The sequence below is a fragment of the Neopelma chrysocephalum genome, unplaced genomic scaffold (assembly GCF_003984885.1).
Source record: "Neopelma chrysocephalum unplaced genomic scaffold, ASM398488v2 Primary Assembly neopelma1_69, whole genome shotgun sequence".
NCBI lineage: Eukaryota > Metazoa > Chordata > Aves > Passeriformes > Pipridae > Neopelma > Neopelma chrysocephalum.
Window position 1 is genome coordinate 10,355,463 of NW_020897729.1, and position 27,509 is coordinate 10,382,971.

A 27,509-nucleotide genomic window follows, 5' to 3' on the forward strand; every position below is an offset into this window, starting at 1 on the left:
CACTTTATGAAAATCCTGCACCTACATGTAGGGGAAAAGGGGATTTATGGGCTCAGAAATTGAGATAAGGAGTTCAGAAATAGCCCTAATTACATTTTCTTGGGCTTTTTGCTTCTATATTTTGTTCTGATGAAGCCTCTTAGGTGGGAAATGAAATAAAATGTTTCCTTCGAGCACCATTTTTGCCTCCCAAAGCCACCTGTGTGTCCAGTTTTATCTCATCCCATGAATTTCCTCTCGGATTCCCGTTCCAGGGTATTCCAGGTGTTCTATAGAAATATCAGTAGCTCTTTAAGGTAAAGCTCCCTCTCAGTGTTTATTTTGCAGGGGATTTTCTCCTTTCTATAATGGGATGGATTAAAAATAGCCAAGATTCAATCAAAAGGCCAAGCCAGGGGAACTAATCTGGTTTGGGAGCCCTGAGCTGGCACAGACACCCGGGCAGGGATTGGCACCTTGGGCTGCAAGTTGGGATGAGGCTGCAAGTGCTCTCATCAGCACTTATCTCACCCCAAATGGGCTTTCCTCCAAAAACAGGGAATCCACGGGCTCTGGGTGGTGACTTAATCCCTGTCAGGGCACCGGGAAGTGCCAGACCTTGGGATTTGGGAGCACCAGGAGCTGGGGGTGCTCTGGGCAGCAGCTGGAACTCCCTGGCTGTGACTTTCTCTTGGAAACTCCTGGCACTTGGAGTGTGGGTTTGCACATAACTGGAGCCCAGTGCGTGGATTTTGGACACCCTGAAAGGCACCCAAAGGCAGGTGTGTGTGTCCATGACAATGTTCTTTCTCAAGCACCCCTAACTTCTTTTAACCTCTTATCAAACCTATCTTTAAAGGTGTCTCTTTAAATTTCCCTTCCTTTAATCAGTTTTTTGATGGATAACCTTCCTTTTTGTCCCTTGTCCTCCCTTGCCATCATTCTTTGGCTGTACACAAGTGTTGGCTCCAAAATTGGTTTCTCAGTCTTCTCCACCCCGTGTGTCTGCCAGGTTTTTTTCCCACCCCCCCAACGTTTCCTGGTGATATTTTATTTGTCTCTATTTAGATTAGTTTCTATCACACCCACAGCATTCCCAAACCCCGTCTTATCCTTTTTTTGCTCAAGATTGGCATCATTTTTTCAACCTGACTCACGACACCGGGGATTCTTTCAGAGGTTGTTTTCTCACTCTCCGTTCGTGTCCCGACTTCGGTCGCCAAGAAACCAAACCCCCTTTCTGGTGGGGGAAACCACAACCCCCCAGTTTCCTGCTCTGAATTATTTTCTCACATTTTTTGTCCTGATCTGTCGAGACACTCCAAAGCAACATGTTTTTTCCACTCTTTTGGTTTCACCACAGTTCATCCCCTCGCTGCTCAAAATAGAGTTTGCAGCGGCGTTGGCAGAGGAACGGCGTCGCTGGAAAGGCTGGAAATAAATCTGGGTGACAGCAGGAAGGGTGATCCAGGAGCTGGGATCGTGCAGTGCCTGGAGGGAACGTGTCACCTACGTGGGTTTAAAAGCAGCTGCACCCTGAGATGATGTGCTGGAACAACAGGGAAGGTTTAGACATGGTTTGGTAATCAGCTGTAGTGAACACAGCTAAGTCAGAGATAACACCTTGGAGACATCCTTCTGAGAGTAATCCTGGGGTTTTCCTGGTCTCTGGGATAAGAGGATGAGAGGAGGACTTGCAGCAGAGGATTAAAGAGTGGTGCTTCCACTGCTTCATCCTGCAGCACTGTGGGAATATCCCCAGAGCTGCCTGGCTTGGATTTGAGCCCAGAAAGCTCTGGAAGTCAAGGTAAATTGGGAAGTCATGAGCTAAAGATCACAGCTGATGGGGCTGCTGTGAGTGGGACTCAGCCACAATCTTTGTCTTGGACAACTGTTATGAAACTGAGGGAAAATAACAGGTGGGATGGGGATAATTCTGTGGGAAAGATCCAGATGGAATAATTAGCAGCAGGGGAAAAAAAACCAAAACAACAGAGTTCATCCATCCTCAGGGGAAAAGCACTGAAGGTAGGGCACAGCACCAGCTGAAGGACAGGGCACAGCATCTCACCAAAGAGACCAAGTGCCACAGAGTTTGGGGGAAAATATTAATGAATTCAGAAAATAATAAATCAAAACTTGAGTGACAGCACAAGAAAGATTTGCTACCAGCCCTTTTTTTGCTGAGAAAATAAACTGGATCTCAGCAGCTCTCAGCTCTGTAACTCACAGTGAACCGAGTCAGGAAAACCTGAGGAATTTATTCCCGAGAGGCAGGTGCTGACCCCTGTGGGTCCCTTCCAACTCAGGAGATTCTGTGAGGTTTGGGAAGGGAAGGCTCTGAGGGGAGCAGCTTGTTAGCCCTGTTCATGTTATTTTTGGTGTTGCTTTTGGTGCAAATCTGAGCAATGTTGTTCTTCTCCTGTGAGCCAGAGCGCTGGAATGTTGGGATGCTAAAAATGATGCTGTGGAGTAAAGGAAGCACCACTGCTCCTGAGCAGTTCTCCAGCCATGCCCCAGGGGAAGGTTTGGGTCCCTGGGATGGGTGGGTTGGAGCACAATCCATCTCCCAGGGCACTGCTGTTCACCAGCAACCTCCCCACAGCAGGAAAACCCTCAGAAACCTCTGTGATATCTTGGATTTCTCTGAATTTCCAATCTGTTTTTCTTTAGAAACATTCGCTTCAGTTTCTGTTTAAACTCCTGGAAGTAAAAGGTTGAATATTTTCGGGAACATTTCCAAAATATTAAGCATTTCTGTGTGAGTTGCTCCGCTCTGTGCTCCTGATAAAAGGTGTGTGTGCTTTTTGTTGTCTCCAGGCTCGCCGTGAAATCTGAAAACTCCAGGCTGTGTCACTTTAATACACAAACACTCCAAGCAACACAAAAGCCTTAAAAAAATCAAAAAGCTGTTTGTGCTCTTATCTCTGCAGACCAGGAGCTTTTTCAAGGAGGTTCTAATGCAGGAGCAGAACGACTTCCAGTCCCTTCTTTGAAGTTTTTATAGTGTGCTATCATGGACATTTAATCCCTGCTCTTGGAAATAGGAAGAAATTGCAAAGGGAAGCAGGAAGGGGAAGGAGCTGCTTGAACATGGATTTAATCAGCCTCACTTGACAGGGGTGGCTGGTTCTGTCCCTGCCAGGAGGAGCCCCGGGCAGGGCTGTCACTTGGAGTGTGGTGCTGTTTGGGTGTGGTACAGCCTGGTGATGTGCAGGGAGAGAAAAAGTACTAAAGGATGACTACAACACTCTTTTTAACGTTATCAGAGACTCAGAGTGTGTGTCTGTGAGTGAGGGCTCAGCTCGTGACAGGGCTCTGCTTATTCCTGTCTGTAAATCAGCGTATCCTGAATATTTAGTTTTCTCCCCTCAGCTGAATAATTCCCTGCTCAGCACCCCCCATTCTCCATCCATTCAAGAGCTGGAAAATCTACTTGACCTTCTCCCTTGTTAATTTAACAACCCTTGTCCTAATGAGCTAGAGAAACAGAATTACTGTGCGCCACCTTATTTAATTAAATTGTGTTTCAGGAAAATGTCCTTTAAATGGTCACTCGCATTTCCCTGGCACTGAGTCACAGATTCACAGAGGCTGGAAAAGACCAGAGCTCCAAGTGCCACATCCAGTCATTCCTTGAATGAAATTGGTTTTTTCTTCCCTTTTTTTGGCTTCATTCCCCTTCTCTCACTTTTCTCCCTTTAATAAGTATCTCCATTCTTTTTTTCCTGCATCTGTCTCTTTCCTCCTTATTTTCCCATCTTTTTGGTGTGATCTGGCTGGTCGGGCCCTTGAGGGATGTGAGCAGGAGCACCCCCAAAGCATTCCCTGCTGCCCCTGTGCTTTTGGGCTCAATAACCAGAGTTGTGCTGATCCCACAGGCAGGAGAAATCCTGGTTTTATTCTTTGACATGTGCATTTTTAGAGGGAAGAAGGAATGACATCCAGGCATTGGTGTTTATCCTGATTGAGGCCTGATTTATGCCTCTCCTTGTCTCAAGGGTCCAGCTCTCAGTGTTTATGCAGTGAAATGGCCCCAGAAAATGAACACACTTTGGAAACTATTTATGGATTCGACTTGGCTGCTTTTTATATTTAATGAAGTCCCTGCCTTTGAATCTGTGCCATTTCATTAAGTGGTTTATCTAATTACTCCCTGACATCAATCCTGTCCACTCTGAAAGGTTTGTCTTTTCATACTGAAGAAGGTGTTTTATTTAATGTGAGTTCCCAGGTCCTTCAGCTTGGGAGGTGAAACCCCCCACAGAAATGGAGAATCCCAAGGCAAAGACATTTCCTGCAGCAGGATGAGCTGAGCTGGGTGGGGTGAGGTCCTGCCAAGGCCATTCTTCTTCTCCTCAGGTTCTGATGGACCAAGGAATTCCCTGATTCCTCCTCTTTTTAAGAAGAGGATCTGTGATCCAGTCTGTGTCAGTACAGCATCTCTAAGCCCCTCTTGCTCCAGGGCCTTTTCCACATCCTCACCTTTTGGACCTGTTGCTCCTCAGAGGGAAAGTTCCCTTCTCTGGGGAAACTCTTTGGGGTTTTTTCCTAATTGTTTTCTCTTTCTGTCATTATTTTCTTAAACCTTCAGTTGTTCTCTTGATTCTCACATTCCAGCTGTAACAGCAGGACACATTTTCCCCCCCTAACAACTCCCCAATAACTTTACCCCAGTCACTCATTATTACCCCACTATTTACACGTGTTGGGATTCCAGTCACCTTTTTAAACACTGTGTTGTCCCATAATCTTGTGTTTCAGCTGCTTATCACCCACATGATCACCAAGTCTGGCAGGCAGGAGAAAGCTCTTTTCCTGGCAGGCTGGTCTTACAGTAGCACACGGAGAGGAGACAAAAGTTTGCTTTATTCCTGCACACCCTTGGATTAGTTGGACACGAACTGGGAATGTGGCACTTTCCTCTCTGGCTCCAGCTCGTTATTCATGACATGGGGCAACACAGTGGCCTTTTCAAAGCCAGAGAGAGGAGAGGACCTAAGCAAAAGAGCCATAATTACCTTTAAATAGAGCTCAGAGAGTCCCAGAGTTGTTCTCCTCCCAGATTTTAATCCATCACTGAAGGAAAATGTCATCGGGCCGGGGGTGAATCATGGAAAGGATTCCATTTTCCTCATTAACTGTTCATGTGCAGGGTTTGTTCAGCTTTGGAAGAGACAGACTCTGGTAAATCCACCTGGAACAGCTCCCAGTTGTGTCTCCATCCAGGAATCCCTCCCTGGGAGCTGCTGGGATTAACCCCGAGGCTCTGCAGCTTCACAGACTTTCCTTCTCTCAACGAGAGGATTTATCTTGGTCTTATCTCCTCCTCCCTGGATGTACCACGGGGCTAATTAGCAACAGGATTTCTTAATACAGATTTCTTTTTTTTTAAGGTCACTCGTAAGAGAAACTTAAACAGAAGCTTAAGAATTGTTTCCAGCATTAGATTTAACCCATTTAGCAAAGGCCTTATCGGAACAGGACTTGGCTCCGGGGTTAAAGCTCCTGCTGGTTCTCTCAGGTGAGGATGTGCAGATGATTTATGGCTGAGGAAGGCAAAATAATAACATTTTGGACGTTGGCAGTCGGCTGATGTTTGAAAATTCCTCTCCATTTTCTGCTTGCAAAGCTTTGGAGTCGTTCTGGATGGAATCACAGAGATGCTTCGTTTCGGAGCGGGAGAAGGAGGAAGGGGAGACAGGTTTGTTTGTGAGCAGATGGTGGAATATTGGTGGAATTCTGAGTGAAAAATAAGAGCCTTTTTGATCCCCTGTGTAACAAAGCCCAGCTGAATCTCTCTGGGTTTTGTGATGATTTCTGCTTGGCAGAAAGTGATGTCTCTAAATCAGGAGAGACCATTTAGAACTGAAATATTCCCCTCTACTCTGTGCTGGGAGGGAGAGAACAATGGCAAAGAAAGATGAATGCTCCTTGCTATTTAATTGAGTCTAATAGGCTATAAATACATTTTTTTTCCCCCCTCAACTACAGAATGAAAGGCTTCTGGTAAAACTGGTTTTTCACTCAAAAAAATTGCTATTTGCAAAAGCTTCTGCACAGAAACACCTGTTGAAATCCCCTGGAGCAGTTTTAAGGCATTTTAATTCCTGATAAAAGCTTTCAGTGCGGGGCCTGTGTTGATTCAAGGGTACAGTCACCAAGTTTTAAATGTCATTTCCAGTTGCAGTTGTTTTGCAAACCTCGTTTTTTTCCCCTTCTGGGTTGAAGTTGGTGAGCTCAGTAAAAGACAAAATGCAGTATTTTGCTGTATCAAAAGGAAGTGCAAAACAAGCACTTCAACAGTTGGTTTTATGACATTTCAACCCTTATTTTCTGGGTTATTGCTCCTTCTCTCCCTTCTGCTTATCGGTGCCAATATAAAAAATGATCCCCCTTTGTTTAGATTTGATTTCAGTGATGAAAGGACATGTTTCAGCTCATCCTGGTTGGGTGAAATGTTTCTGGCAGGCCTTGAGCAAGGGCAGTCCCTGCTGTAGAGCTCTATAACATTTATATTTAGTAAATAAATTGGATTTTGGCACCTAGCTTTTTCTGCACTGTTAACTGGTAATGGACGAGTCTTTCCATGCATTTGAAAACCTTTTTTTCTATATCCTAATTTAATATTCAGCTCATCTGTGTTAATAGTTACAACCAATTAGCATAAAAATCAGGTGAAAGCTTGACATACCTTTTTTTTTTTTAGTACTTCAATCAAATATATTTTGCTTTGTTCCATCAACTAAATCGTGCCCTTTGGTAAATGAAAATATTAGTTTCATATCCCAAATATTAATGTCCTTTTACCTGTGGCCGTGTGGATGTGGAAATCAGAACTCTTTTGTGTCTGTGCTTGTGCATCTTCCAGGATTTAGGAAATCCATCACCCTTACACTGAGCTTCAGGTTCCTGCTTGTTTAAACCAACAGGAACGTTCTAAAAGTGCTTTGTCTGTGGCTAATTCTGGGTTTAATTTCCCCACTAATCTTAATTCTTCTCCTAAAAAGGACATGGGTAATAATTGCCTTCCCAGCACAATGGAAATTCAGAGTTTGTGTCAGTGCAAATGCAGCTTAAGTGCTTTTCCTTTCATGAGGGGAACAACTCCTTTGACTCTCATTATTCTTAATATACTCACTAAATATTTTGGGGTGAATCTGTCTAAACAACTGGAATAAATATTCTGGGTGGAGTAGCCACCCCATTGGATTCCCTGGAAATATTTGTCCAGGGTCACAGAGGGGCTGAGGTTGGAGGAGCCTCTGGAGACCATCCAGTCCAGTCTTTGCTGGAGAAGGGACACCTGGAGCAGGTTCATCCAGAACAGTCCAGCTGGGCTTTGATGTCTCCAAGGATGGTGACTCCACAGCCTCAGTGTTTGGCCATGAAAGAAGAGCTTTTATTCAGGTTTCGGTGGAATTTCCTGTGTTTCAGCTTGTGCCCGTTCTGAAGGATCATAAATTATCATCCCCCCTGAGGATGGATGAACTCTGGTGGGTTTTTTTCCCTGCTGCTGATTATTCCATCTGGATTTTTCCCACAGAATTATTCCCACTCCACCTGTTGTTTTCCATGAGTCTCCTAACAGTTGTCCAAGGCAAGGATCGTGGTTGAGTCCCACTCACAGAAATTTTTTAATTTTGTAATTTTTAGCTGAAAACTTCCCAATCTACCTTGACTTCCAGAGCTTTCTGGGCTAAAACCCAAGCCAGATAAACAGAAATTGTTGAGTTGGTGAACATCCTGGTCCTTGTGAGGATGTGACTTAAAATGTCATCAAAGGCTGTGATAAATAATAAATAATGATGTTCAATTAACGATCCAGAGGGATTTGGCTCATTTGTTGGGTGATCATATGAAATTCAGTGTAATCAACCACAAGTCTGTGTATCCAATATTGCACAGGTCCCAAAGGAAGATTTAGGGGCTCCATGAGTGGTGATCCAGGAAGGCACATGGTTAATAAAAGTAAGGAAGTAATTTTGGCGTTAATAAGTTTTCCTCCCTCTCCTGTGGGGTGTTGCCTCGCTGTGACGATTCCCCCCCCTAAAGAACAAAGCTGGAAAATAGGAGCGTTCCAAGGAGAACCACGTGAATGGCAGAAAAGATGAACAAGGGTGCAGGAAAATGTGACAGGTACTAATGTGCCATTCAAGGAGCTCCAGCTGTTGAGTTTATCAATGGGAAGATAATGGAGGTGATCTGAGCCATTTGCATGTATTTACATGAGAAAGGGGAATGTAGGTGAGCAGACATTTGACTTGATTCAGTGGCTGAAAGTCGCAGATAACAGAGGATTCAGAATGGAAATAACAGTGAAGGTTTTCTGTGGAATGAGAATTTATCCTCTCCCAGCAAAGATAATTAACTTCCGAGGGCTGTGAAAGATTCTGTCCGGGGATATTTTCATATTTTTCAAAGTGACTTATTCCTTCAGAGGACGAGACAGGGAAGTGCTGTGGTCCTGATTCAAGATGCCAGACAAGATAATTAGAATGATGCCCCTTGCCTTGATACAATTAATCTTTTCATCAGGCATCCAGATTCCAGAATATTCCTGGCAGCTCTGCCAAGTGCAGTGAAGAGGAATCACTCTTGGTGCTTTGTCTTCCCTCATCTTGTGGCACTGCTTGGAGCACGTCTTTGCTCATTTTAATTAATCAGTTACAATTAGTTTTTGAAGAGTGTGACTGGTACAAGTACTTCACCATCATGGGAAGATGGGAGATAATTGGGGGTGTATTTATTGTCCCCTGGTCTCCTCCTCCTCCTCCTTCCCATCCCAGATGAAGTCCCATTCCAGCCCTCACGTGGTTGCTCCTGCAGTGCCACCCATTCCAAGGTGCCTGATGTTGGGAGGGAGAACAGAACGTGGCATTTTCCCATCACAAATCTCCTTGACTTCCTTGCTCCCCGTTCTAGGACACTTCAATAATTCTATTTAAGCAGCGAGTGACAAGGGCTATTTTAGGGAATGAACTGAAACGTGAAGTTTAAAGGCAGAAAATCGTCATATTTGTATTTATAGCCATGTAGTGCTGTGGTTATCTGGATTTCTGGTAGCCATAAATCCACATATAGGCTGTGTCAAAGCTCTCCATGCTCAGGGAGTGAAGTGGGAGCAAAGCTCACCCCAAGATGGCCTTTGCTTCCCAGTTCATGGACCCCAGTCCTCACTGGGCAAGTCGTGATTTTCCACAGTTGAAGCAGCTGTGGATTATTGTAATTATGGATTTCACATATCTCTGACAGTCCAGTGTGAATGTTAATTTGAACTTTTGACACCCCCTTGGAATCAGGTTAATTTTCTCGTGTCTGATGAAGTGAAGATGTTTGTCAGGTTAATATTTTTCTTGCTGTGGAAATAACTGTACACGGACTGCAAAATAATAGTGGCGTTGAAAATCCTGGGAGAGGATCTCTGAGTTCCTCAAACATTTTCAGCCAATGAATTGGTTTTGAATGGTGAGTTTGGCTCTCCTAGTTCAATAGTATCGAACTGAATGGTGATTGTGGAGGAAAAAAAAAGGACATTTTTAAGAGAAATAATGGTCTAAATGTTCCAGAATTTTGTGTTAGAGGAAAACTCTCCTAAGAGTTTCTGTTGGCATCTTTGTCCTTTGAATAGTTCTTTGCTTTAGAGGGCAAACTGTTTGTCCTGGTGCCATTTGTAGATCTTGCATTATCCTCTCGAGAGCAGATTATGTTTTGCTCTCATGTGTTTTCCCTTTCAATAACTATTCATAGCTCCATGTCCTTATTCCAAGAGGTTTGGCTCAGCAAAATCCCACTGACTTCAGGGCACTTTTTCATGTTCCTGCTGCTGAAGGCCGGGCAGCTGATCCCAAAAAAAGAGTGTGGGATGGGAGAGCTGGGGCTGAGGAATGGGAATTTCTCTGAAATCAGTGGGGCTGGAAGCAGAATTTTGGTGTCTAATTCCATCACCACCAGCTTTTCCTGGTTTGTCTGCCCTAAGCTGAGCTCTCAGGGAGGCAGGAACACAAAGAATATTCTTTAGTCGTTTCCAGAATGCCAAGAAAAAACCCCTGGAATGATGTTAAATGGGAACAAATCCTCACCGTGTTTGAGGACAACATGGCTGGGCATGGAATGTGCTCCCAAAGTGCTCCTGGTTCACCCCTGGAAACAGGGACATCTCTACCAGAATGAAGTGGATCATGGAGAGAGATGGACTCCCAGGTCTTTTCTTTAGTCTGGGATGCGATTTCTTTAATCTAAAAATCTTAATTTATATATATATGTGTGTGTAAATATGCATGTTTCTGTACTTTTTGGAAATGACCATGAAAGCCTTTTTTGCTACAAAAAAAAAATCATTAATGGACTCTCTGGAATGTATTTCTTGTCCACAACCTTATCATTCCATGGTTTTTACTATCCTATTGGGAGATGCCTAATAAGTTAAGTGCACTGTTCTCAGAACAATGAATTGTGTGGGTGGATTTGGGCTTTTTTTTTTTTTTAAGATGCAAGTCCCAAAAACCTCAATATAAAGGGATTTTTGCTCGGGAGCGAAACGTGGAATGTGAAATTCCAAAGGGGATCATCATGTGTTTCAAACAGCACCTCCAGCTGGAATCTTTTCCATGAGTGTTGGGTGGTGACAGTGAGAGCCTCCCACGCCCCAGGAGCACCCAACAGTGTTGGAGAGGCATCTTTATCCTGGAAGATTCTTAATCCAAGTGGGATTCAGCATCCTGATTTCCACGGGAGGCTGTTCCTCAGGATCCCCTAAGGCTTAGGAGAACAGAGGGAAGATCTGTGTGTGCTCAGGGGGTGCCCAGTGGTCCCGAGGCTTTGCAGCACAAGGTTTTTGCTGGAATTGCTGGAATGCACTGGAATATTTGCTCCTGAGGCTGCAGTGGATGGGAATGGAACCGGCAGGTCGGACACCCCGAGGAGCCACTTTGTTCCCTGTGCCTCACAAAATCCTGTGTGGAGAAATCCCTTGATCTGCTCTCCTGGTTTTTTTAGGCATCAAGGTTCAGCTGACTGCCCTGGAATTCTGCCTTTCTCCCTTTAGACCATTTTAAAAGGAGCCCCAACATTTGCCCTTCCCAAAATGTCTCAGCATCCCCTGGGAATTCTCAAAGGTAGAGGTCCTTAAAGACATTATTTCCACCCATTACCTGCGTATTCCTGAGTGGATTTGAGCTGCCCCAACCAGCTGGAAAATGTCTCATCTTCAGAAGCACTTTCCAACGTGTTCCTCCCCTGTTCTGCCTCAGGATTTTGGTTATTTGCCTCTGATTTAGCTGCCAGTTGAACCCAGCAAGGGTGGGGTAGTGAGTGGTACATTAAATATTGAGCTTCCATGGCCTCACCTGTCAATAGTTCTTGTCCTCAGCAGTACAAATCCCTGGATTTTTCCTTATTACATGTGGATTTGTAGAACCTTTTCTCGCTGCCTTTCCCAGCTCCAGGTCATTTCCCTCTTAAGTCTCCATTTGTTTCTCAGTGTTTGTTTTTCTTTTATACTTGGGTGGTGTTCTGACCGTGTCTGTGTGTCCTTGAGTTGGAGATGACTTAGCCAGGTTAATTCCAGGTTTTTATGCATCGGGATAGTTTTCACTCAGATCATTTCTCTGAGGTTTATTCCCTGTATCTTCTTTTCTCCTTGGACCTTTTGTACTGTCGAGCCTCAGGATTGTCCTTCCTTTGAAGTCTTTTGTCTTTATTATGTTGTTTTCTCCCTGAAGAATTAATCCCCACCTTCACACAAGTTGTCTTTTGACTTCCTTATCTTAGGGGGCTTCTCAGTGCTGGAACATTCCACACCCAAACTGGTTTTTGGTGTGCTCTGAAATACATAACCACTAATATCCAAAACACAAGAGACATCTTTGCATGGTTGCTATTTCTAAAATTTTGGAATGGTTTAGGTTGGAAAGGACCTTAAAACCCATCCAGCCCCACCCTCTGCCATGGGCAGGGACACCTTCCAGTATCCCAGTTGCTCCAAGTCCTGTCCAACCTGGCCTTGGATCCACTTCCAGGGATCATCTGGAAGAATGATGATCATCATCTCTGAAGAAGGAAACTTGTAGTGACCCACATGTCTTTGGAGAGAAAGGAAACCTGTGGAAAACAGAGGGAGTGAGATGTGACAGAGGGATCTTGGCGTAGGAGCTCCACCCCAACACCACACTCCAAACCAGATCCTGTACTTCCCCTGCTCCCTGAATGTCTGCAGCAGCTGGGCAGGGAGAATTAATTGTCTCAAGAACATTAAAATCATAAATTTCTGGGGTCTCTCCTCCCCCTGTAACCCCCGGGAGTCGGTGCCGAGCGTGGGTCTGAGGCAGCAAAATCTCCATCTTCCATTCCTTAAATTGGAATTGTGTGACTGTAAATAACTGCTCTTCCAGCTAATTTGGTCCCTCGGTGCTTCCCATGCCCATGTTCTGCTCTTCCCATGGCCTTTGTTTGGCTTCACGGGGTCGTGGAGCCATTTAACCCTCGTCATCCTAATTAACACATTTTGTCACCGAGTCACTCCTGGAATGTTCCCACTTGTGCCCACGGAGGGAATCTCTTCCCTGTGCGAGCATTTGTGTGGAGAACCATGTAATTTAGGATGTTCTGCCTCCCTCCTCCTCCTCCTCCTCCTCCTCCCCACCACGGGGTGAGCAGCATTCCCAGGGCTTTGCCTCTTGGAAAGGGTCTTCCATTTTCCGCTGGCATTTATCAGCCAATAGCACCATTTCATAAGACCTGTCTGAGTGTTTCAAGGGCCAAAAACACGCAGGATTTGGTGAAATTTGAATTTTAAAGGTGAGGTGGGTTGGTAAAGTCAGGCTGTGGGACATGATGAGGATGAAGATGAGGATGAGGAAGGATGCAGCTGTCCCTGGTGGGTGTGGTGGGTTCCCACCCACCAAAACTCTGCTGCACGTTGGAAACCTTTCCAAACTCCCCCAAAGAAGTGTGTGAGGAGGTGCTTTGTCAAGCCACCACTTGACTTTTGAAGTAGCTTCCTAAAGAAGCCTTTAATTAACCATTTTAGACCTTTCCTTCCCCACGTACAAAGCGGCTCCCGGAAGGATCCACTTGAGAAAAGCAGAACAAATTTCAGCATGTGGTTGGCATAATTTATGAAGGGAAAATTTACTTTGAGTGAGGGTTTCTCAGCAGTTAAAAACTGTGGGCAGATTTGGGGGGGTGACAGAAGGACACTGGCTGTGTTTGGGGTTCAGGTTGCTGCAGAATGAGGGGTTTCAGCAATTCCTGATGGGATTTTTATCAGGGCTTTTTTTTAGTGAACAGAGTAAAATGTGATTTTTTTTAATTTTTTTTTTTTATTTTTAAGTGTATTTCGTTGTATGTAGACATTTTAAAATATATTCTCTACATATGAAATATTAATTTTCCATGGTAGGACAAAATACCCTCAAGTCAATTAAGGTATTAAAGCCAATCCTGTATTTAATTTGGAGGAGGGTGTTTCAGACTGAAAGCAGATTCATGGGGGATGGTGGAGTTTCAATTTATAAAAAAGTGGCTACAGCTCTGAGTTGTTTTCCCACAGGGATGAGGGAGAATGACCATCAAGTATAATCCCTGAGCTCAGGTGTTTTCCAGGAGAAGCTGCATTTGTAATTCCTTCCTGTGAGAGGGACCATACAGAGGAAAAGAGGATAAAGCTGGTCTGGAGCTTCAAAAATAGGTTTTTCAGCTTGATTTCTGCCTGTGACGCAAACCCATAGATTAATGAAAATCGATTTTGGGAATGCAGGGGGACCTCAGGACAGGCTGGAGGAGGAGCAGCATCCCAAGAAATGGGTCTGCACCAAAATCCATGAGGGAGAAACATGGAGGGAGTTTCTGGCCTGGTCAGAAGTTGAGTCTCATGGTCTGTGGGATGAGATGGAGAGCCTGGAAATGGGGGAAGTCGTCCTTTTTTAGGTGCTGTTTGATTTTCATTCACCTGGCACACTTGGCTTCTTGGTCTCTTTAAAACCACGATCACAGAATCCCAGAATGGTTTGGGTTAGAAGGGACTTTAAAGCTCATCTCATTCCAAACCCCTGCCATGGGCAGGGACACTTTCCACCAGCCCAGGTTGCTCCAAGCCCTGTCCAACCTGGCCTTGGACACTTCCAGGGATGGATAATCCACAACTTTCTGGGCAACCTGGATGAACACCTGCACTCACCCCCTCACGTTATTTCTTTTTCAATATCCAGTTGCTTGGAAAAACTGAGATAAAATGGCTTTTGCCCCAAGTAGGATGTGGCACAATCCATCTGCTCCCTGCAGTGCAGCTGGAATGGGATCACTGCCACGGGGCTGAGCCCCCTTCCTGCTCCAAAGGGAGAGGAGTTTAAATCTTTGGAGTTTAAACCTTCAATAACATCTCAACACAAAGATAAAGGCCGTGGGCTAAGCAAGTGCTGGGTTTTGCTTCTCACTGAGGGGGGAAAGCCCCCACCTGTGAGATCACACTTGGAATAGGTGTCATCCCTATGGAAAAACTTGATGATGGTCCCGATGGTTTTCCCATCTGTCTCCTGGTTTCCACTCCCCAAGGTCTTTGGGACAGGATGGGTGTTTTTCCTTCCATGTGTTGTACCAATATTCACTCACTGGCACAAGATGTGTCTCAGAAGATGAATGTGCATCAATTCCGCTTTTCTTCTGCTTTAGAATTCCTAAATTCTCCCTTAGGGAGAGCACAAAAATTCCTCCCCCCCAGAGGTAAACCTCAAAGATGACACACAAATGCCTGAACTTGGGCTAAATCAATCCCTGTCCAATGCATCTTTTGGCCTTCCCAGGGAAGAAAACAACTATAAAAATGTAACATTAGTTACTCTGGACTCAGGTGGAGAATTCCTTTAGTTTTCCCAGGATAATTCCCTCGGTCTGACATGGCTCAGCGTGCAGAAACATGGAACACAACTTCAGGGCTATTTTAAGATTGCAATTTAATCGGTGATTGACTTTGGAAAACTAAACATAACCCCAGGAAGAGCCTGTTGGAGAGCAGAGGTAACTTCTGGTCAGTCCCAGGCCTGGAATAAAACAACCTTGCTATGATTTATTTTCCTCTTTTGTCTCGAGGCTGGCAGGAAAGCTGGAGCAGGGAGCAGCATCCCTTGCTGCATCCTGCTTTTCCAGCTCCAAAACCAACTCCAACCCGTGCCAGAAGGAGGGAATTCCTATTCCCTCTTACAGTGGGAGTGTGATACTCACAGGAGAGGGGTGGTAGTGCTGAAAAGCAGGAAGCCAGGGTGTGTTGGGCTCTCTCAGAGCCCAATTCCAGAGGGATGGAAGTGGCACCTCTCCAGGGGCAGATGCTCTCCTTGGTTACTACCACCTTACTACATGGTTACACCAGGCTGTGTAACACCAGTAAAACCATGCCACCTTGTGTCAGCTGCTGTCTCCTCATGGCCTCAGAGATAGAAATTCCAACAATTTTCTGCGTGTGGATGCACTTTGTGCTTTAAAATTCAGAATAAAGACATTGGATTTCGTGGTTTTATTTTCCAAATACATCACTGCTGAAGTTGAGTTGTTGTGGGGAGTGTGGGGGTAACTCTGGACTGCCCCAAACTCCCTGCTGGAGGGTGGGCTGTGCCCCAGCTCAGGGGAATTTGGTCCATTATATATCCCCGACTCTAATTAATAACTAGGAACTAATTAAAGCTTTGCCTCTTCGCTCCCCAGTCGGCGGCAGAGTACGTGAAGTCCCGCCTGCCCGAGGTCCTGAAGCAGCACCTCCAAGACTATGAGAAGGACAAGGAGAACAGTGTCCTGTCCTACCAGACCATCCTGGAGCAGCAGATCTTATCCATCGACCGGGAGATGCTGGAGAAGCTGACTGTGTCCTACGACGAGGCAGGTACGGTCGCGTCGCTTTTTTGAAGTCACATTTTCCTGCAACAAAAAAAAAGCTGCTCAGCTCAGTCCCCCTCCAAACAACCTTGTGCTGGAAGGTTGAACTTTGTCCTCACAGCTATGAGGTGACTCGGTGAAATATTTCTTCCTCCTCAGACTGAGATAGAAAATGTTCCCCCTTGAGTGATGGAGTGTCAACCAGCTGAGAGGACACTTCTTCTTCTCCCAGCACTTTGTCCTCTGGGCACTGATGGTGATTGATCTGCCTGTGCCTCCTTATTGTCTCTGCTTTTTTTGCTCTTTTCTCCTTCACAACTAACTTGTTTTTGGGCTTTCCCAGCTCTGAGTGTGCTGGCTGGTCCCAGAACCTGATTTTAAGTGTCCACGATGCACGTGGACAGTAAAACCCAGGTAGCTCGTGTGGTTTGGAGGCATTTTGACAGTGCAGTTCCAGGGGTTTTCAGCTTTGATATTTCCTTTTTACTAGCATGTTGTTCTCTAGTAGGTAGAAATCTCTTCCAGCTTTTAGATCCTTCAGAGTTGTCCTGATGCAGGGACTCCTTTACAGTCACAAGGAAAAAATACACTCTTGATGCTTTTCACTGATTTTCCAAAATAGCCCCCAATAAATGCTGTATGCCCTGAATTTTACCGAGTTTCTTAGTGTTTAAATAAGTTATTAACTTGCAACCTTGCAAAGAAAGAATCAAGCAGAAAGAGCAGTTCATGATTTTACTGCTGAATTAATATTCCTGGTGAGGAGTTGGGCTGGAGGTGTGTGTGGAGATCTGAAAGATGCTGTTCTTTGTTCTCCACCCGTGGCTGAGGGCTGGAACTCACCATCTCCTTTCATCCACAGCCCCACCAACCACCAGCCTCAGGCAGCCTTGTAGTACAAAAAGAGGGTTTATACTTAGTATGGCCCCACTTTGGGGTTCTTTCTTATCACTTCCTTGCCCTGTCCCTCCCCTGGTGCCCTTGGGGAACTGTGCTGAGCTCCAGGCTCCAGGTTTTCCTTCCAGCTGCTTTAGGCAGGAGCCTTGAACTCATAACTGGGTTTTTCACCCTGTTTAGATGGTTTTTCACCCTGCTTAGATGGTTTTTGCAGACACTGCCCTGTGGATCCCTCTGGTTTGGTTTCTGGCACCCTGATAAAGTTGCCACCATCCGAGTCCCTCATCACTCCCAGCTCTGGCAGACCCAGCCCTGCCAAGCTGCTGGTACTTTATTCTATGATTTCTACTCACACTGCAGTGCCTGAAGTGCTTAAGATGCTCCAAACTACTCATCAGCTTTGTTCAGGCTCCTCCTCAGCCTCCCCCTCACCAGCAATGAGATTCTCTTGGAGCTCCTTTGATCTCGAGGGCGCTCGAGCAGCTCCAAATGCCCTTTGCAGAGGGAGCTCACAGGGTGCTCACAGGGCTGGCAGCTCTGCTGGAGTCAAGTAATTACAAAGCTCTGTCACTTTATTGATGACATCCCCTCATTAACCCAATAAATAAGGCTGGTTCCCTCAACTCCTGTGATCTGAGATGCTCTCGAGCCCCAAGTGCTGCCTTTGCAAACAGAAGGAGCTCAGAGTCCTCAAAATCAAGAGTTAAAATGAGGCTGCAGAACATCTCCTTAATCACACACGGCCTGTTTTTAATGATGCATAAAAAAAATCAGCTTCCAAAGTTGTTGCTTCTCTTTATCTCTTTTTCACGCAGAATTTCCCAGTCCGGTGAGTCGTGTAAATCTTGTCCCCTGGTTGGGTCACTCCAGCTCTCCAGATATTTTGATGGATGGGGTTTTGTTAGGAAGGGGAAAATGAAGTGGAGGAAATCACTGACTCCTGTGAGAAGGAAAAAAAGCTTTTTCCTTTATGGAAAACTATGTGTTTGTACAGCGAAAATTAAGATTAAAACTGCTTGAAACCCACATTTGGGGATTTCTGTCACGCAATAAAAAAATCATGTGCAAATGAGAAGCCACAGAAATAACTGGTTTAGGAAAGTCCCAGCATTTACACACAGTCAGAAGGGAGAGACAGCAGAGCTGTAAATAAAAAGCCCAAATTTCAGCTTCCCAATCAGGTGGAGACACCTCTGGAGATGAAAACACGGTGAGGGAGCCCTGTCATCATCCTAATCATGGCACTTGTTTACTAGAAAGGCAGAAATGGTGCTCCCTGCTCTTGAAATAAGATGTGACTGTGAGCAAAGCACAGAAAATGGGTGGTTAAATAGAACTGAGCAGCTGTGGGTGATCCCAAATGCTCCAACCCGTCAGCTCTTGGTGGGGGCATTTTCCTTTTATTGGCCTTTTTCCACACCAAAATCAACTCAGGGAGAAATTCGAGCTGGTGGGACATGAAGAATGAAAGAAACAATCTTTCAAAATCCAAATTGAGAAAAGAAGTGATGGTGGTGACAAGGAATTAGTTGAGGGATCAACCAAACCCACCCTGGAGTGTGTTGTCAAGGGTTTAATTTTAGTAATCACGTGTCAGCCGGGGGAACTGGAAAGGGAGATGTTTGAGGTGATCCAAGGGTCGGTAGCTGCAGGAGCACTTCCACACCTTTCCCATCCAGGAAAACTTTCCCATCCCTCTTGGAAGGGCCATTTTCCAAGAGTTTGCACCCCCAGCTCTCTCCATTCTCCCGGGGGTGTCTCCCAAGGTTGGTAGAATCAAACAGAACTGCCCTGAAGTGACTTGGGCTTTGACACAATTCTGCAGGTTGATTTGGCCTTTCTGACGAGATTCAATATTAATAAAACTCAGCCTCCGTGGGCTCAACATCCCAGTGCTTTTTTGGGAATCTTTCCCCTTCAGGAAATCAATCCCTCGGAGCACCCAAATAAAACGAATCCGTCTGAAAACAGCCAACGCTGGCAAGATCTGAGGTTTGACTAAGGAAGCTTTACAAAATGAAAGGAGGCCAAAAGTGACAGATGGATACAAATCCCTTCATAATCTTTAAATCCCTTCGTTTAAAAAGTGGCATTCTTGACTGAGGCCGAGGTAATTTTGTGCAGGAATATTTTCTCCCGCCGAAGCTTTGTCGGCCCCTTAATCCTATTCCTTTGATTTGTGGCATCTCCAAACATTTGGAGTGGAAAAACACAAAGTTTGGGCATTTAAAGGCAATTTTTGGAATTTTAACAGGGAGCTCAGACCTGCTGGGAGATTCCAGAGGTGGTTTTGTCCTGGAAGCAATTGGTTTTTCCGTAATGGATGGTCCCTCTCCCCCAGAGTCCTGTAGAAATTGAGTTTCATTATTGCCCGACAGAAGAGATGAATTCCAGTTTTCCCTGCTGTCAGGCAGTCAGGGAAGATATTGATGTTTAGGAGCTGCATCCAGAGCCAGGTGTCAGCCCAAAAACCTGTTTTCTGAGCTGATATTTGCTGGGTGCAGCTGTGGGTCAGGTGGGGGATTGAGCTCAGCCTTCCCTGGGATGCCCCTTTTCCCAGGACACTGCTCCCTTTCTGCCACTGCAGGAAGGAGGTGTTTTCCCCCCAGAGAAAATGCTTACAGGGAGAAAATGAGAACATTAAAGCAGGAAAATTGCAGCAGAAATCATAAATAACAGGGATAATAAATGCTTTGTTAGGGAAAAATGGGTTTTTTTTCTTTCTGCAAAGAGCTTTAACAGGGAATTTATCATTATGCTCCATTGCTGGGAGGATAAATAAGTTACCTGTGGTAGGATGTGGTGGATCATTCTCAGAGCAACCCGTTAAAAATGAAGAATAAATCTGTTGGATTTATATCTTTCCTTAAAATTAGAAAAAAATTACTGATCCAGAGTCATTCTTGGGTTGTGCTTTGGGGCTCTGTTGGGTCCTTTGGGGAAATATGGGAATACACTTCCAATAGTAATAATAACTCACCAGGTGTGTTTAAATCCTTGTCCTGACAAGGAGTTTTGGGAATATTTCTCTCCCAGCCTTGGCTGAAGCCGTTCCCAGGGAGGCAGAGCTTGGGCTCACCCTGCTGACATCTGTAATCCCACAACTGTGCAGGGACAATGATCCTGCAGGAACACGGAATAGTGCTGGAAGTGAAGTGGCCTGAGCCTGAAAAATGACTGAAAATCTCCCTGTAAGTTTTTAGGAGGGTTTATAAGAGCGGGAAATAAAGTGATTCCCTAAATATGATTAAAAACAACAGTTGTAAAGGCTGGAAAGGGGGAAGAGAAGAGCCAGAGAGAGGAAAGAGGGAGAAATAATTTCCTCAGAGGGCCGTGAGGTCCTGGCACAGGTTGCCCAGGGAAGAAGGGAGCTGAAATGGAGATTCCCTGTGGATAATTTTTCACAGGGATGAGGAATTAATCCCAGGGAGGTGGGAGCAGAGCCCGTTCCCGCTGTGGGATTGATGAGCAGTGTCAGAGCAGGCTGGGAGATGGAGAGGCTGCCCCAAAGGGTTCCCATTCTCCAGTAATTCAATTTTGGTACCTGGTGCTCAAAATTTCCACTTTTAGGTGTTCAAAAATCGGCAGGAATCTGTTAGTCCGTAAATACACCTCAAATATGGGGAATATAAGATTAATGGTGAACAGGATTAACTGTCTAGTTTTAGATGAGATATTTGGAAGGAATTCCTCCCTGGGAGGGTGGGGAGGCCCTGGCACAGGTTGCCCAGAGAAGCTGTGGCTGCCCCTGGATCCCTGGAAGTGTCCAAGGCCAGGTAGGAGCAACCTGGGATTAGTGGAAGGTGTCCCTGCCCATGGCAGAGGATGGAACTTCGTGATCTTAAGGTCCCTTCCAACCCAAACCATTCCAGGATCCAGGGATTTAATTAGAAACACAATATGGTTCTCTGTTTCAAGTATAAACCCATGAAATAGTACTTTATACAGCCAGGTAGGAATTGTTCTGGATTGGAAATTAGGCTTTAATCTTACAGGTTCAAAGTAATTTCTACATACCTCTAAGAACCTGATGTTTCTTTTACTCTATTTTAAAAGAGGGAGTTCTTTTGATTTTAGGGAAGAAAACCCCACATTGTGTTGAGATGATTAAAGAATTATGAGGCCTTGGATTTTCGGGATGGTTATTTTTAGGTTCAGACTTTGCAGAACTGACTTTAGGGGAAGAATTTTGTTCCCTGGGAGAAGGGGCAGGTGCAGCTCATTGCAGGAAACACCAGCACTGAGGGGTTTGGGAATTGGTGCCTGGATGGTGTGTTGGCTGGTTGGTCCCACACACTTTGAAAGACATTTGAGGAAAAGGAGGTGGGTGCTTTAAAAATCCACCTTTTGAAAGCTGTTGGGAGCATTGACAGGCACTTAGCCCAGGAATTTGCCAAAACTGGGTATTTTGGAGATTATAACAGCATTTTCCCTAACCTGTGGAGCTTCTGCTGAAAGAAATTTAAACATTTCATCACCCAGAAAGGAGTGAAGGACAAACTGCTGTCTCAGGACCTGGTTTGTCCCTCCTTTTCCATGCAGAGGTGGTGTTTTGGGGAACATCAGGGCAAGGGCAGGGCTCCAGGCCCTGCAATTCCTGCTCTTCCTGCCCCTGCTGCAGCACATCTGCTCTTGGTTGTGTCATTGCTCTTCTTGTAAGATAATCACTGGAGAATTAGATTTATTTTTATGGCTTTGGATTAGAGTTGTTGGGTCACTTGGAGGGCACATGGAGGTGGAACTCCGTGATCCTGATGGTCCCACACGGCTTTTTATCCACATTCCAAAGCCAAAGAGTCCCTTTATGCTTACTTAGGGTGCTTTTTCTCAGTCTTGCCTATTCCAGGGGTGATAATCCAAGTTTTATTTTGCATTGCCCGAGGGGGGATGTGCTGAGCATGGAAAAGAGAAGTGCAGGAGACACGAGATGGGCACAGAGGGAACAGCCATGTGAGCCATATAAATGTCCCATTTCTGCCCTGGAAACCACTGGAGTCTTATTGTTTAGGATTTAAAGGCCCTGGAAGGCAAATGGAAATGTGTGGAGCGAAGCTGGACGTGGTGTGAGTTGCTAGTGGAGAACAAATACAAACATAAATATAAATATAAATCTGGATTGTGGTTTGTGCTGCTCTTTGAGCTGTTCTCAGTCATTCTGGTTCTTTCTGGAGGTTATATATATAAATATATATAAATAAATTAATTATATCTATAAATTTATATAAATACTATGTAATATTATAAATATATAAATATATAAAGTCATATATAAATATATATTTTATCTATAAAATATATACAAGATATATACATTTTTATATTGTATATAATGTATATTATATATAATATTATAAATAATATATATAATATATATTATAATGTATGTAATATAATATATATTATATACAATATGTATTATATATAATAGGTATAAAATATATTATATTCTAGTATTTAAAATATATGCATAAACATTATAGATATAATATTATATAAATATAATTTATGTTAATTATAACATATTTAATTATATTCCATATTATATATAGACACATTTAAAATATATTTTATATATAAAATTATATGTATATACATTATATATAATATTATAGGAATATAATTAATGTATTAATCAGGTGTTTTCTCCCCCTCAGTAAAACAATTATCCACAAACTGCTACTTGGACTTCTACTAAGTGCCTTTTCTGATGCTAAAATACTAAAATACACCAATAATCTTACCTGACTTAAAAAAACCAACATCTCCACAGCCACCCTAGTACAGATTTTAACTTTTCAGCTGCTTTCCTTTGCAGAGGGCTCAGCAGGGCGTTGTTGAGGCTCCACCTCAAGGGACTCATCCAACATTTGTTCTCAATTCCAGGCCCTTTTCTGCTGGGAATTTTCCGTCGGGCAATTGCATTAAATCTGAGGCTGCTGACAAGGGCTCGGTGTTTCCTCGCTCCACACAAGGTTAAACGACCGAAATAAAAATAGATGGGAGGGAAAACAAAGCGAAATGAGTTTTGCTTTCTCGGGGGCAGGTCGGGGATGTAAGGATATCCCAGCCATCCATCAGGGAGCAGGAGAGAGAGCTGAGCCTTCCTAAATCACCTTGCAAATCACCCTCTGTTGCAGACTCTCATTCTCCCCTCATTCACACAGATCATATAACCGAGAAGACTGTGTTCAGCGTTATCATTTTTATATAAATTGTGCTCATAATGGCTCTATTTGGGGAGCATTTCACTTCCTGAGCACGGGGACTGCAGAGGGTTATTCGCAGTTTTTCTCGGTAGGAAACGTGATTTTGGTGCTCCCTGAGGGAAAAATACACTCTGGGGGGGGTGCAGAGCAGGAGGGTGGGCTGGGACGCAGGAGAATCCAGGAATTTAGACATGGAAGTGTTGGGCAGGTAAAGCTCTGACCTTCAGAAAGACCCATGAGTTGGGTGCTGGATCCTGGAGCCTCCCTGTCCTGCAGCACCCCGGGGTCCTCCTGGGGCTGTTTCACCTCCAACAGGACTCAGTTTTACATCTCCCAGGTTTTGTTTCCCACCCAAACTCCCAAGGCAGCTGTTCTTTCTCTCCCTGAAGCTGCTGATCTCTTTTCCAACCCGGTGGATTCTGGGATTCTGGGAATCTCTGCCCAGCCAGGGCAGGTCCCAGCCCTCCAGGATGCAGGAGGGCAGCACGAGGCTGCTGGGATGTTTGTCAGGGAAAGTTCCATAAAGAAAAGCGAGGGAGGTGCTGTTTGTTGCTGTAATTCTCTTATTGCCCCTCTTGGCAGAGCCTTCACGCCCTCAGGGCCAAATCCTGGAGGTTTTAGAGGAGATAATTCTGGAGCAGGACACTCTTTTTGTTGGGTTCCTGGTGGGCAGGTTCCTCTCTGTGTCCTGTCAGCAGTGAGCCATTAGCAACAAATGTGAAACTGTATCCATACAGGTCTGCAATGTGTCCATCCATGGCAAAAAAATTATTAATAAATATATATATTTATCTGTGCCTGCCTTGTGAAAAAATAGCTCTAGTTTAGGGCTGTGCAGGGCAGTCAAAAATAAACCCTGGGGACAAAAGGCATCTGAACACAACTTGTTTATTACCAGCTATTTTATTTATACCAGCCATGGGATATTTAACTACTGACATGGGAACAGCAAAGCAGAACTTTTAAACTGTGTTTTGGGCAGAGATGCAACAAGCAGCAGCCATGAGAATTTGGTTTTCAGGCCACAGAGCACAGGCTGAAGCCCTGCTCTGTACCAGTGCTGGTGCTGGAGTTTCATCCCCAAGACTGGGCAGGCTTCTCCCAGAGCTGTGATAAACGTTTTATCAATGAATAATCACTTGTAAATTAATAACAGAGGTGAAAACTCAACCCTGTGCTTCTCTGGTCTGCCTAAAAGAAATAGGGCACAGCATTAAGTTAATTTGATTTACTGTTGAGAGATACCAGAGTGCCTTTTGTAACTGTGCCATCAGTGCTAAAATTCCCTTTTCATCTTTGTTCCCTTTTTACCTGTGTGTCTAAAAACTTCCTTTCCATCTTTGGATTCTGGGACATGAATAAAATGGTGCTGTCTGGTCCAAAGCCCGTGCAAGGAATATTTGTAATAGCTGGAGTTTTTAAAAATGCAGCTCATAGTAGCTGGAGGGCAAATATAGAAAAGTCATGGTCTTAATAAGGTCTGCTTTGTTCAATATCCATCCCACTCTATCAATTAAACGAGGAAAATACAAACTATAATGTTCATACTTGAAAAACACCCCATTTTTCCAATGATTTCCTGCCATGTGAGCCAACAAACACCTGTTGGATACAGTGATCAATGATTAATTACATTTGCTGTGTACTTAGAGATTAAAGTAATTAAAAATATCCAATATTTTCCTTTTTTTTTCCAGCAAAACCATAAAGAAGTGACCTCAGCTGTGGAGGGGACAAGCGGAGGGAGCTCTGGGTTATCCCAGAGCTGCAGGTTCAGTTCTTGGGAGCAGCCAGGGGGCTCTGGGGCTAATTTGTGCTTTAATTGCTTTCCTTGGCCATCAGGAAAAGCCCAGTTCCACGATGGAGATGGGAAACACTCCTCCCACTCTCTGCCACCGTGAGTGTGGGTCAGAGCTCCGGGCTGGGGATCGTCACAGCTTGGACTCGCTGCTCTTGGAGGGCTTTCCCAACCTCAGTGATTCTGGGATTCTGTGGCAGGAAGGACATTTCCCAGCTAATAATTCCCATATCTGTGTGTGCACACCCCCCTCATGTGTTTGCTCTGCTCCCCACTCCCTCTGCTCTCCCAGGTACGACGTGTCTGATCGCGCTCTTGTCCGACAAGGAGCTCACCGTGGCCAACGTGGGGGATTCCCGAGGAGTCCTGTGTGACAAGGACGGGAATGCCATCCCCCTGTCCCACGACCACAAGCCCTACCAGCTGAAGGAGAGGAAGAGGATTAAGAGAGCTGGTGAGTTGGTTTGGCTTCGGGGTGAAAGTCCCATCTTTTTTGTCCCGCCGATAAAAAAAATACAGTTTTTCCCTGGAAAGTGCCCGGCTGAGGGATCAGCAGAGCAAATCTCCCACTTCCAGTGGGATATCACAGTGCAGACAGAGATGGCAGGAGATGATCCACTCCTTAACAAGCTGGTGTTGGGGTAGAAAGACCAACATCAGCCCATGGACCATCCCATCCCTTGGGATCTCTGCAGGGAGCAGTGAATAACCAGGAGCAGCAGCTGCTTCACCCCAGCCCTGCCCACAGCCTGGCTGGGTCTGAGCCTGAGCCAGCTTTAGTCTCCAAAATAAGCAGATCATGAACCTAATTCATCAAAGCTATTTTTTTCTTCCCATCTAATGAGCACAAACATGGAAATTGTGGCAGGAGCAGAGGGAAAGGATGGAACAAACAGGAGCCCTTCCGCAATAAATCTTCCTCGCTTTCATCACTCGTCAGTTCAGCCACCTCCTGGGCTAGAAATTACATTGGGATCATCAGGTTTAATGGCCAATTCTCCAGGAATTTGTCAAAGTCTTTTTGAACCCATTTCTGCTTTGGCTCCCACAGCAGCAGCAAATTACTTGATGAAGGGAAGGAGTTGCTCTGGTTTGTGTTAACCCCACCCTGAGCATTGCCCCCAGAGGGGCAGGGCCTCTCTGCCTCCTCTGGCTGTAAAATGGAAATAACAAGTTTTTCCATGAGTACAAAACATATTTAAAACCCACAGGTCATCACTATGATGGCAGAGCCAAGGCCACGTGTGCTCCCCCCTGGGGAAGGAAAACTATACAAGTCCTGAGAAGAAGGAATAGAAAAATCTTGGTTTCTCTTTGCTTCCCCTTCTGTATTTGGGGGATGTATTCATAAAAATTCATCTGTAAAATCACTTCCCTCTCAGCCAAGCCCAGGAGGAATTCACTGAGGAGAAAAAAATAATCTGATTATTTGATTTGTCTGAAAATGAGGCTTTATAACACAACAGCAGGTAAAATGAACCTGGATTTTTGCAGGAACTTCCAACTCGGGAAGAAATTATTTTAATGGGCAGGTAAATGTTAGAACAAGAAATATTCTCTCTAGACCTGTGACTTCATGAATTCCCTCCTCTGTTACCTCATCACTGCTATGGCCTCAGAGTGCAGTTAAAAACATACAATCCACTTTATTCCACTGCCAGGTACTTTTACATTCTGGAACATCCCTTTTTTTTTTCCATCCACTAAATGTAAAATTGAAGCAAAGTGCCCCAACTGAATTATCTGCTCCTGTGACAGAAGGCACCTGGCTTTTCCCAGCATCCAGATCCCTGCTGGGAGGAACTGGAGGAGGTGACAATAACCACATCACCAGGTTTCACTGGCATTTTCCAGCTTCACATTGCCCTGTTGGTGCAGGAGAATGGCCTTGGAACAGCCTGGGCTTGGCTTGGGAGGAAGCACAAGGTGACTGTCACTGAGAGAAAATTCAAGTTATTCACCTTGAGCATAATCCTGTGAGCTCAGCCCTTGTTCACAGGGAAAACATTTGTGCTGTTGCCAAGAAGCCTCAATTCCTTTAATGCCTTTTTCTCCAGGCACAGCCAGCACTGCAGTGTTTGCTTTTCCCGAGCATTTCTATGGATTTGATTGGGATTCCTTTACAAAAAGAAAATATTGGAAGTGCCAAAGACACTTCAGGAAACCACTTGTGCCACGGGCAGTTCCAGGTGCCACCTGAGAATGGCACCAAAAGTGTCTTTGTCCACATAGGACCTGCAAAGCCTGGAGTAAGTGTGGAGTGAGGTTTGCATGGCTGTGGATCCAAAGAGGATGCTCCCAAATTCTTTTGACTATGGAAGGAAACATCTTCCTCATGGAGGCTCCAGAGGAATGTTCAGGAGAACAGGCAGTCAAAGAGCTTTGTTTCTGCTGGTTTTAACACAAATAAAGTTTCAAGCTTTAGGCAACAATGAATCCTTAAATGAAATAGTTTCACCTGAAAGCAGAAGGAATTCACAGATAAGATCAGCCAGCCAGGAATGGGAATGCTATGGGAAGATTTAGGAGACAGGTGACAAATAACACCCAGGCTGAAGGAAGAACAAAGACATTTGTAAGAACACCAGAGCAGACAGTTTGCAGATAGAAAATCCTGTCCTACATTTAATGTTCCATGTTTGCAAATTGTTTGTCCTCGAGTGACTTCTCCTTCCCGTTAGGATGACAGGAACACTGTGATGGAACAGCTGCTGGTGTGCAGATGGATGCACAGGAACTGGAGGTGCCACAAGTCTCCCGTGTGA

General features: G+C 44.8%; 1 protein-coding gene across 1 annotated transcript in view; it reads left to right on the top strand.

The window, feature by feature from the left end:
• PPM1L (protein phosphatase, Mg2+/Mn2+ dependent 1L) overlaps nt 1-27,509 on the top strand; it is an 84,079-nt gene that overhangs the window by 48,151 nt on the left and 8,419 nt on the right. Inside the window, exons 2-3 of the mRNA XM_027685851.1 lie at nt 15,676-15,850; nt 25,037-25,198. Of these exons, the coding sequence (XP_027541652.1) occupies nt 15,676-15,850; nt 25,037-25,198 (337 nt within the window). The remainder of the gene's footprint in view (nt 1-15,675; nt 15,851-25,036; nt 25,199-27,509) is intronic.